General features: G+C 22.1%; 2 protein-coding genes and 1 non-coding gene across 3 annotated transcripts; 1 reads left to right on the top strand and 2 right to left on the bottom strand.

Annotated features, from left to right (window-relative positions):
- Positions 1-787: 787 nt before the first annotated feature.
- On the bottom strand, positions 788-859 carry T551_05002. Its single transcript has one exon. It is a non-coding gene; the product is annotated as a tRNA-Glu (tRNA).
- A 222-nt stretch (positions 860-1,081) lies between these two features.
- On the bottom strand, positions 1,082-6,275 carry T551_00389 (uncharacterized protein; the record flags this gene model as incomplete). Its single annotated transcript, XM_018372656.1, has 16 exons — positions 1,082-1,297; positions 1,341-1,723; positions 1,766-1,872; positions 1,915-2,619; positions 2,661-2,950; positions 2,992-3,507; positions 3,551-3,628; positions 3,675-3,760; positions 3,805-3,922; positions 3,970-4,260; positions 4,306-4,416; positions 4,459-5,099; positions 5,146-5,345; positions 5,391-5,811; positions 5,864-5,921; positions 6,051-6,275. 16 exons carry the CDS (start codon positions 6,273-6,275, stop codon positions 1,082-1,084), a joined length of 4,446 nt encoding a protein of 1,481 aa, XP_018230990.1.
- A 2,011-nt stretch (positions 6,276-8,286) lies between these two features.
- T551_00388 (uncharacterized protein) lies at positions 8,287-12,396 on the top strand (the record flags this gene model as incomplete). The annotated part of the gene is made up of 16 exons (XM_018372655.1): positions 8,287-8,424; positions 8,473-9,060; positions 9,105-9,318; positions 9,363-9,745; positions 9,790-10,121; positions 10,166-10,316; positions 10,360-10,470; positions 10,525-10,911; positions 10,964-11,063; positions 11,107-11,449; positions 11,493-11,616; positions 11,658-11,872; positions 11,917-11,997; positions 12,038-12,125; positions 12,174-12,286; positions 12,330-12,396. 16 exons carry the CDS (start codon positions 8,287-8,289, stop codon positions 12,394-12,396), a joined length of 3,435 nt encoding a protein of 1,144 aa, XP_018230989.1.
- Positions 12,397-12,408: the final 12 nt, after the last annotated feature.

Below are 12,408 nucleotides of genomic sequence, written 5' to 3'. Positions count from 1 at the left end.
TTAAAATAACTATTATTTGATTAATTCATAAATAAAATATATTATGTAAATAATTAAATTTATTGAGATAAAAATGTACAAATAATTCAGTTTCAAATTTTGATAAATACGAAATTAATACTTTTTTAGTTATTTTTTAACTAATTTATAAAGACTAAAGTTTATATTATTTAATATTAATTTTTAAAAATTATAAAATAATTACATAAAAAAAATATTTTAAACAATATAAAATATTTATATTTTCAAAAAAAAAAAACTTTTAAAATAAAAATGTTTATATATTAATATATTTCTTGAAGTTAAAATTTTTAGACTTTAAATTTTCAAATAAATTAATTACATGAACAAAATTAAAAACCTAAATTCCAAAAGATAGTGTTTTTTTATAAATATTCTCATAATAAAACTAAAAAATTTAAATACTTAGCTATAATTAGAATTATATAAAAACATAAAAATAATATATTAAAATATCTAATAATAGTATATGTAAAATTCTCGAATAATTAAATAATTAAAAATTTAAAAGATAATTATAAAACATATAATTATAAGTAATTTTATATTCTCTATAAAGCCAAAATTGATTAATGCATTATTTGTAATCCTTAACGATTTTTATACATGAATAATAAATTATTTTATATTAAATAAAATAATGAAAATAACCATATCATGAAAAATCTTTACAATCTAATATTTAGAAGACTAAAATTTATAAATAAGTATAAAATATAAAATCTAACAAATAAAACCAAGATTTTAAAATGTAAATTTCAGAATGTTCCGGACCGGGGAATCGAACCCCGAGCTTGTCGGTGAAAGCGACAGATGTTAACCGTTACACCAGTCCGGATTTCAGGGATAATAGCACTATTAATATTATATATCAATAAATATTTGAATATTATATTTCTAATCTCTTAAAAAAATCATGTTTGTAAAATATGATCAAAAAATATAAAAAATGAAGTTTTTTATCCTTTAATAAATATAAATATAAAACATTTTTAATGCTCCAAAAATCCTAAATATTATTTATAAAAACAATTTCCATCTAATTTTTATAAAAATGCCATTAATTAGAATGAACTGATGCAGGAAATAATTCTTCTTTAAGATTTGGTAAAAAGCGATCAATACGGATCCACGTTTCCTTCCATAATATATAACGGAACTGATTATCATCCGAATTTTTAGAAAGTATTAAGTCGGAATCTAATGGTGGCACTAAATAACCTGATGTATTCATAACCAATAAAACATTTTTAAGAGATTCAAGAATAGCTTCTGTCTATATAATATTAATAAAAATTGAAAAATTAAAGTAGATTTACAAGATGATCTGGCTGTCCACTATTAATCAATCTATCAATAACATCCAACAAACTAGTCCACAAATCAAGCATCCCATCATATTTTGATAATTTAACTAAATAATTAAGATAAACTTTGCATAAAAGAGTTACTGCTTGTATCCGTGCTTGTGCCATTCCTTGAAGATCAAGTTGATAGATTTCAGGTTTTAAAAGACGAAATATTAATGGAAATAAAACCTCTTTAAATATTAAAGTCCATTGTAAATCTTCATTATTAGAAAGGTGGGAAGATAAAAAAGATTTTTGGAGACATGTAAAAGCCTGTTGTCGTATTTCAAAAAAGATATTTGTACATTGTTCTTGAAATATATCAAAAATAGGTGCCCAAAACATTCTCCACACTAAAAAAATCAAAATATATTTAAAAAATTAACAAAAGATACCTTCATTAAATTCTAATTTGGAATCAGAAAAAAATGAAGGTGCTTTTAAATGAAGTTGATAAAGAAGAGTAATTGACCGAATTGCGTAATCTATAAAATAATTTGATCTAAAATAAATTAATATTGCAGAAATAAATAAATTTTCATACGTAAATAACTCATTAGGAGACGACCTAATTCTTTCGTGCTCATTTTTTTTAATTACTGAAGTATAATTGATAATTCGATTTAATAAAAAAATAATTAAGTGAAAATTTTCTTTTAAAAGTTTCTGAGATAATAAATGTTGAATTATTTCGAAAGAAATAGGAATAACTGACTCATTTTCTTGGACCAATGAAATAAGTTTAAATAAATCTGAAGAATTGATATATGATTGATCCACGGGCAATTTAATGATTTCCAATATTCCATTAGAAATAGAAAATCCATGCTTAATTATAAAACTATCCGTTAATGATGCAATTGAATGAAATATAGAACATATATCTAGCTGATTTTCAGCCTTATCAATATCTTCTTTAGCTATACGTAATAAATATATTATAAATCTTTCTGTCATTATATGAGAAATTTTTTCAGAATTATTAATAAAATTTAAAAGACATTGTGACACTTTTTTAGAAAATTCTTTCAAATAAGTAATATTATGTAAAACGAAGCATGTAGCTATTTCCATCCTTAGTAAAATAATTTCGTCATACTTCAAATAATTATTGTCATTATTTATTGAATAATTACTTTTTAAACTATCCTGGGACGAATTTTTTAATTTCAATATTACAAATATATCCTGAGAAAATGGTTGTAATAAAAAATCTAACAAAGGCTTTACAGAATCTAAATCAAGTAACCTAAAATTATTAGTTAATTAACCTTGAAAAAAAGTAAAAACATTATATTTTCATAAAAAACATCTATTTGTGATGTCTTAATACAATTAGCTGCGCAAATCGCATGTTCAATTTCAATTTCAGACATAAAAAATCCATCATTAGTTCCATAACCTGAAAGATATGATGATAATGCTGACAATAATCCAGTAGATTTGTTTTCATCTATTTTTTTACTATTTTTAACTTTAGAATTGATAGAAATAGGAGGAATAGAAATATAATTCTGTATCTGAGTAAAAGATGGTGAAAGAAGATGATTAACAAAAAGTATAAAGAGGAGTTTAAATATCTTAAGAAAATTAATAATAATAATAATAATAATAATAATACTTCTTTCCATCCTTCTACGATTATTGATTCATTGCCAATACATATTTTAAATAAAACAATAGTCGCAAGTTGAGTTTTAGTATTTTCACCGAATTTAATCGAAAAAGGATTTATATAGACATCTTTGCCATCTACATTTATTAAAAAAGTAGTGCTTGTATTTTTCAATTCATTATCATCAATAAGGATTATTTTCACAAGGCATAATATCATATAGTCAATAACTTCACTCATTTTATATTGTGAAGCAATGTTGGTACATTGATTCAACCCATTAATTACACGATAAAAAATATCACCTGTTGTTGAAATAAAAGCATAGGAAAGAGAACCAATGATAGGTTTCCAAATTGCTTTAAAGATATATTGATCATAAATATTCGTATTATATATCCGAAATTCGTCATTAACAGATAATTTTGTAAGTTTCCTCCATGTATATTCAAAACCTAATTGGCTATTATGCTCATCAGGAGCAATTATTTCATTCGTACGAATAGCTTCATATATTGCTTTCTATATTTATTTAGAAAAAGATCGTTTAATTATTACTTATTACTAGGTATTCAGGATTGAAATCTTTATTATTATTAAGATTTCTCATATTTTTTGTATATTCTTCAATAGTCATCCGTTTCTAAAAATAAAACTTAATAATATATATATGTATAAATAAGCTATACCTTAACTTGAGTATTATGTAAATCGACATTTAACATTGTTATTGAATATGCCAAAACAAATGCAGCATCTGCTGTTTCTATTTCAACTATATTTGTCGTTAAAAATAATATATATATATATATATATTACTAGAATTAGTTTCATAGTATTTATTTGCAAATTTTTCTAGTATTCTTTCTATTTGCTGCGATTCCCCAGGTAATCTAAAGAAAGTTAAAAGTTCACGAAGGGCCTCTTCAATACGTTTCTAAAAACTAATTTAATATAATATAAATATATTAATATTTTAAATACTCCATGAAAATCAAATGTATTAACAAAACAATCCAAAATATGTGTATTTTCCTGTTTTGAAAGATATATACCCAATAATTTTTTGTTAACATAATTTGTATTTTTTAAAAATGATGCAACTGATTCTGGAGTAGCATCTTTATCCAAAATTCCATTATTTTGTAAATATTTTATCCCTTCTCTTGGTTTTTCATTAAATTTTACTGATCCTTGAATTATTATTGTTTTTTTGTCTTTTTTTTCCAAAAGAAGTTTAGGAGATAAAAACTTATGAGTAAATGACTCTTTATTCTAAAAAGTTTTAAAGATAGTGCATAAACTAAAGAATCTAAGTACTTCTTCTATATTTAACCTTTCTGATATATATTGTACTTGTAATAATATTGCTTCTAATGATAACAATGGTATATTTGTTGTTGACCAAATTATGGAATCCGAAAATATATTCTAAAAGCGTTAAGTATTTTTGGAATTCTAATATAGACCTACACGACTAAAAAAATAAACAATGTCTTCACATAAATTACACATATTTATTTCGCAGTCATAATTTACAAACAAATCAACCATAAAACTAGGTGTTTGAACTAAGCCAAAAATGCATTCCATAATAACTTCTTTTACATTTATTTCCTTAGATCCTTCTCCTGTTCCCGAATTACTTTTTTCTTTTGTTGAAGTAGAAATATCCTTTCCAGATATAAAATACCTAAATTTCGGTAAATCCAAAATCCCTTCATAGAATATAGAATCAATTGAAGAGTATTTAAGGGCATCATTATGTATATAAACATAAGAAATAGCATATCTAAGAAAAACCTCTTGTTGAAATTTAAGAAAAGGTTTCATAACATGTAAAAGTAACGAAATTACTTTCAAAGAATGGAATATAATAGAAAAATTATCAAACTGAACAAGCTGAAATAAATATCGGCACAACTTATCAGTAACTAAATGGCGCAAATTAAAATGATATCCTATTACTAGTCCTGAAACTTCAATAGCAGCATTAATCATTCGTAATGCTATGATACGCATAATATCTGTATTATGCTTATTATGTGGATCTAATAATAATATCAAAGTATAAAAAATTTCTTTAATTGACAAAATTCCATAAGGAAAAATTTCTAAATAAATATAAACAATGACAAATATATAAATAAATAGTTTAACCTTGATCAATTTGTTTATTATCTTCTGAATCTTTAGTATCTTCATTATCTGAGAAATTTTTATGATCATCATTTTTTTTTAATAGTAATGTATCAGTACTTTTATTATTAGAGTAGAATTCTTCGTTTTTTAAAAAAAAAGTTTGACCATTAGTCGTTTCATTGGATAATTCTTCATTTTCAGGGCTTATCTCTTTTAATCTGTAAATGTTTTTAGAAAAAATAAATAAAAATAGAGATTCTTACCTTCGAAAAACACTTTGGACTATGGATAGCATTGTAATTTCAACACTTTTTCTAAGAATCTTGCTTAAACGTAATCGACAGCATATATTTAAACATATTTGGATAATTTCACAAATACTCGAGTCACAAATGACTTTTTCCCCAATTCCAATTGTTATTTCTTCTATTAGTTTAAATATTCTAAGCAAGACAGTTTCATCTTGTAATGAATCATGTGTCTCAAATTTACAACATGTAACAGCTGATAAAAGTTGTTTAATTGCTAAAGAAAATTGTAAGGAATCTGGATTAATAATTCTGTAGGAAAAAAATTTTATTAAAGAATTAAACGCAAGTGATTTAATTGGTGCTGCTATTAATGGAGATTCAATAATATATATAAATGGATTCAAAATCACTAATGTATCAAGTGAAGATATATCTAAAAAACGTCACTATCAAATTACTAAATATTCTTTCTATTACTATATTACCTGTACAGTGGACTAACTTAGATTTTAACTGTGAAAACTTGTGTAAAAGTATATTTTCCTTTATTTATATTAGCTTTTCGTTATAAAATAATAATATATATCTAAAATTCAGCATATATAGTGTTCTTTGTAGAATAAATGATAGAAAAATTCATTAAATAATTAAAAATATATTAAAAAAACATACCACTGATTTAGAGTCACCTTTTTTCCCGTTTTGAGGACCATTTACATCCATATTCTCATCATAGGCACTTCCAAAAACTACCCCAAGAATAATTGATGATCCAGATGTTACATCTCGAATGTTTTTTCGAATAACCGAAACAATCATAGATAATTCATTGATGATTAAAAATGCTGCATGATTTCCAGAGATCGATTCTTTGAAAGAATCATATAATGCACTCATAGAGGACTAAAAGTACTTTAAGTGTATCCTCCGTTGGTTATTGAAATTATTTTGAATGTTTTTTGCGGCTGATAAGATTAATTTTATATGTTGTCGAGACGATAGTTTGTATATTCAAATTAAAATATTTATACAATTAAGAATGCTTTTAAAAAATCATTTCAGAAATATTAAAAAGATATAATAAATGTATTTTGAGTATTTAATTAATTTAGAGAAATATATGAAATTATGTATTAATTTAGATAAATAATTTTAATCAAATAACGAATATTATTTAAAAAATTTTAAAAAATATTATTTTTTTTTAATTATTAAAATAGAATATTTCTATATATTTATATATAAAAAGATTTTTGTTTTGAAAGTTAAATTTCATAAAATAAATCGTAAATTTATTTTTTTAAAAAAAACATTTTAATAATCTTAAATATACTTAAATATGTTTGAATATATTATATTTTACTAAAACCAAGAAATTATAAATCTGTTATTTTATGTGGATACTTTTATTAGTATATAAATATTTATTTACTTCTATAGATTTTTTTAAAGATTATAGTATGGTTACTTTTAGATTTTTTTAAAATATATTTGTAAATATTTAAAGGTAAGTTATTTATGAAGAAATAAATAAATGAAGAAAGCTTAATAATAACAATGATTCTATATGAATTAAAAATACATGCACTACCATCTGATTTTTCTAAAAAGAATTATAAAAATATATAATACTTTTGCTAACATCTTTAAGTGTTTAATCACGATGTATTTTATATGTTATATTTTCAAGGTAATATTGTATTTTTATTTCATAAATAATGATGATACATACTTTTTAACAGTTCTGCTTCTGAATATTCATGAAGATATTTTATTACCAAAGAAATTTAGTATCTGAATTTTTATGAATGTTATTTAAATTTATTCTTTTATTGATTTTAATTAATAATATTTAGTTTTTTAATATTTTTTCTTGAACTAATATTTTTAATCTACTAAATAAAAATTAAGGATTTATAGAAAATTATAATTACATTATAGTAAACGTACACTAATTATTTTGCATATTTTTAGATTTTTGTTATTTTAATAAAATATTCTTTTTTTAATTTAAAAAATTCGTTTAAAAAGTTCAAATTTTTAAGTTCAATATTTGATATCTTTCAATTTTTTTTGAAACTATATAAAATCAACTGTTTAGTAAATTAATTTTACTATTTAAAATGTTTTAATAATTGTTAATATTAAAAAAAAAACGTAATTTTTATTTTTAAATTGTTATAAACATTATTTTTAATTTTTGTATAAAAACATTTTTTAAAAATAACTTTTTGAAAAAAATCATAGATAATATATATATTTTATAGAAATAAATATAATAATTAAAATACTTATTATTTTTATTCATTTGAAAAATGTTTTTTTCTTTAAAAAAAGTTTAAGTTAAATATAAAAAATTTATTATATTTCCTAAAGAACTAATAACTCTTCAAAAAGTGTTATTTTTATCATTTAATATTCACAATCTTAAAGTACTTTGTCCGACAATTTCATTTTTTTTCTAAAAAAAATTAAAAAAAATAAAGTTATAAAAACATTAAAAGCAAGTAATTCGTTTTTTTACAATTTTTTTACAATTTTCAATTTATAATTTAATATTTCTTAATTATATTTTTCAACATTTTAAATTATTTTTTCTAAATTAACATATATAAGTATATGCAAATTATAAAAAAACTTAAATATTAAAATTTAGGAATTACTACAGTCTTCTTTATAGAGTAATTGTCTTATTCTGAAAATAACATATTACCAACACTGTCTTAAAATATTCTACCAAATATCTTTTAACATTTGATTTTTTAAAATTAAATAAAAGGATTTCCTTATTAGTATCATCCTTTAACATTTTTTGAAAGTTTAAGTATGTTAAACAGTTTTTTATCTGTGAACATTCTATAATACTAATAAATTTGTAAATATTATATTACTTATATAGGATATTAAAATGGACACGAACAATGATACAGACATTGAAGTACTTAAAAATGGTCCTAAAATTATTAAAGAATTCAAAGAAAAACTCTTAAATTTTTTGACGAGCTTTTCAGAAATAAATTTAAATGTTGAGAAACTTGTATATCCTGTATCAACTTCTTTACATTATTTACACTCTTATTAACGTATTTAAAAGCTGGAAATATTTCAAGAGCAACCTGAGTTATTAGATCCAGAATTAGAAGATTTTATTTATCCTGTTATTAAAATAATTATAAAAGAAATTAAAAATAATACAACACAAAGTTTTGTATTTGTGAATAAATTATGCTACATATTATACACTTATTGTAAGATTATAGGCTATAAAATTGTTAGTAAGTATCCGTTTACTATAACAATTTATTTTAAAAATCTAGTAAATTTCTTCTTTAACGATTTTCATTTACTTGAACCAGTTCTTCATTATTTGCAAAATATACCTCCAAATGATACTGAATTATGGGTTACAAGATATATTTTTCTTCTATGGTTATCATTATTATCTATGACACCATTTGATTTATCAGCAATTGATTCTAATTTGTCTCAGAATATAACTATTGTTGATTCTTTGTTATTTATATCTAAACAGTATCTCTCTGTATCTGGAAAAGAACGTGATGCAGCATCTATTCTTGTTTCAAGACTGGTTACAAGAAATGATACATATAAATCACATTTGCCCTCATTTATATTATGGATACGAAATAAATGGATATTAGAAACTACGTCTATTTTTATGGTAAAAATATTTTATGTTATGAGATATTTTCCTCAGTTTTATAGAAAATTGGATTATTATCTTCATTATGTAATATTTTTAAATTTAAGGATAGAGCCTTTTTGCTTACAATTGCAAATAATGTGTTTTCATTGCTTGAGTTAATAATGCAAAATGAACATTCTAATGATAAAATAAGACACTTGATAACAAAGTTATTACAAAGAGTATGTTTGTGTTTTCTTAAACCATATAAAGCATCTTGGATTCATAAAACAGGTTAAATACATGCATAATAATTGACACTCATTTATTGTCTATAGAGGAAAAAATTCTAGTTGAAAATTTATCCATAAAAAATTCAGATATTGAAAAATCATCAGAATTTGTTGAAGAAGTAATTGTACACTCTTCAGTCGAAAAATCTTTATATTTCTTACTTGAGAATATTTCAGATGCTTCTACAATTGTTAGATACTCATCAGCTAAAGGGATAAGTAGAATTATTTCTTATATGTCAAAGTCTCACGCAAATGAAGTAATATCTGCTGTAATTTCATTAATTAGGAATTTAGACGGGTCTTATTCTATAGAAGCATCTAGTGATATAATATGGCATGGTACAACTATAGCAATTGCAGAATTTTGTAAAAGAGGTTTATTATTACCTCATAGATTAAAAGAAATTTTACCTATACTTTTAAAAGTTATATTAAAATATATTAACTTAAATCATTAATATATTTGTAGGCATTAATATTTGAACAAAGAAGAGGGACCCAATATTTAGGAAGCAATGTAAGAGATGCGGCGTGTTATATATCATGGTCTATATTTCGTCGATATTCAATAACGGATGTAACACATTTATTTCCCTTTCTTGCAGAATCTTTATTAACTGTTGCTTTATTTGATAAAGAAACGAATATTAGACGAGCAGCAAGTTCTGCATATCAAGAAGGCGTTGGAAGATACGGTGAATCTATATTTCCTCATGGAATCGAAATTATTAAAGAAATGAATTTTTATGCATTAGGTACAAAAAAGAATTCATATCTTAATGTTTCTTTCTATTTATTTAAGTAATATGATTATTTTTTAAATTTTTAATTTTAATAATTTTTAGATATAAAGAATATCAAAATTTAATAGTTTCTTACTTAATTGAAAAAATGTCTATTCATTATGATAAAGAAATACGAAATTTAACAGCTTGTGTTTTAGGAAAAATGACAGAAATAAAACCATCAATTATTTCAAAAAATCTTCCAACTTTAGTTAGTTTTATATATTTTTTAACTATTTACTTAAATTTTATAGTTAATGAACTTTAAAAAAAAAGATATTATTATGCAACATGGAATCCTTGGAGTATTAGCAAAAATACTTCCTAAAATACAATTCCAAGAATTTTCTTTTGATATAGTTCAAGTATAATTATATATATTATATATTTAAATGTTTTATAAATTTTAACTACCGTAGGAACTTGAATTAATTTGTGAAGAGAAATTACCAAAAAATAGTCTTCATACTTATCCCGATATTTGTGAATCAATTTGTCTATATATTGCAGAAATATCCAATACAAAATATGCAAAAGAAATATATTTGTCAGACTGGATAGATTACATAAAATATTCTTTGAATATAGAAGTTGATAGTATTCAATATCAAGCTAGCCGTGCAATTAGTTCTATCGCTAAAAAAAATGATATTCATCCTCAATTAAATAATTTTATTCTATATATAAAATCCAATTTTGATAAATCTGATACGCTTGTAAATGGATTAGTTAGTGCATTAGGAGAAATTGAATACTTTGAAAAGTATCAGGATACGTTGGAGTGTTTTATAAGTGTTTTAATAGAAGTAAGTGTTGTTGATTTTTTAAAAAAAATATTCAATAATTGTACAATTATAGATAACACCTTTATCGGACACTGTTTTTAGAAAAAATTCAATTAAAACTTTAGGAAAAATATTACATTCATCAAAGAAATATTTATCACTATCATTATTTGGTAAGTTGTCAAAAATCTATTTTTTATAATAAATTATACTTAGATTTTCGGTATTTATATTTAGACAAATTAATTCAATTGTTTTTAAACGGTTTAAATGATTATTCTACAAATCTTACTGGTGATGTTGGATCATGGGTTAGAAAAGAGTCTATGATTTCTATTTTCCATATTTTAGAAATAGCTTTTAATTATAATGATTATTTTCTTACGGATACCATATTTCATTCTATTATTGGAAGTTTATTAAAACAAACAGTAGAAAAACTTGATAGTATAAGGGAGATAGCAGGTGTTCAGCTCACAAATATTGTTTCCTTATGTCGGAATAAAAAAATATCATATCTTTCTGAATCTATTGAATTTATTGAAGATGTTCTTAAAAAGTGGATCATAATTGTATTGAAAAAGGTGACTAATTATATTTAGAATTCATAACTGGAAAGTTCTTGAAGATATAATACCAAATATTATTCAATTACTTTGTATTAAAAGATATCAAGATTACATCTTAATAGGATTGATAAATAGTATTAGAGGGAATGAATCATTGGTAATTCTAAAGATTTATTCACTATATTTTTAACATAATAGGTAAAACAAATTGAAAAGCACGTAATATTTTATTTATCAAAACTTCCGATTAAAGAAGATGATAAAGGTTCTTTGAAATTATTAGACATTGGAAATTGTTTGTTGAAACTTTGTATATCAAATGTTAATAATAATCATTTTATGATATGTTTTATGGAGTTTTGCAATATCTTATTCGAAACGCTAATATTTGAATATCTTGTTGGAAAATTTGAGTAAATTAAATACTGTTATTTATATTTTATTTAAATAATTATAGTTTTAAACTTTTTTTTGATTGTATTCGAAAAAGTTCCTATAAGAGTAAATCCATTCAAAAAATATCCTTGTCAATTAAAATGTAAGTTTTTTAAAATAAAATTAAATACTGACTTTTAAAGTTATACTGGTATTTCAAAACTATCTACAGATGTTGCATCAAAATCTTTATATGAACTTTTATTATTATTGCAACATTCTTATCCTGTGGTAAAATTGAGTTTATTTTCTATTAATTATCTAAAGTTATGCTTTTAGATTAGAACTCAAGCAGCAGAAGGATTATATATGGTATTTACTGAGAAAGATTCATATATTTCAAATGAAAATTTGTATTCAAAAATAATAGATATTCTTATAAAAACTAATTGGTATTTATAATATTTATATAAAATAATGATTTAATTAGATTAGGGAAAAATCAATAGAAGAGAATAAGGAATATATAGAAATTCTTCGGAATATTATATTAAATTCATGAAACACTTTTAAA

Source organism: Pneumocystis jirovecii (assembly GCF_001477535.1).
Source record: "Pneumocystis jirovecii RU7 chromosome Unknown supercont1.2, whole genome shotgun sequence".
NCBI classification, from domain to species: Eukaryota; Fungi; Ascomycota; class Pneumocystomycetes; order Pneumocystales; family Pneumocystaceae; genus Pneumocystis; species Pneumocystis jirovecii.
This window is presented reverse-complemented; position numbering and strand designations above follow the sequence as displayed.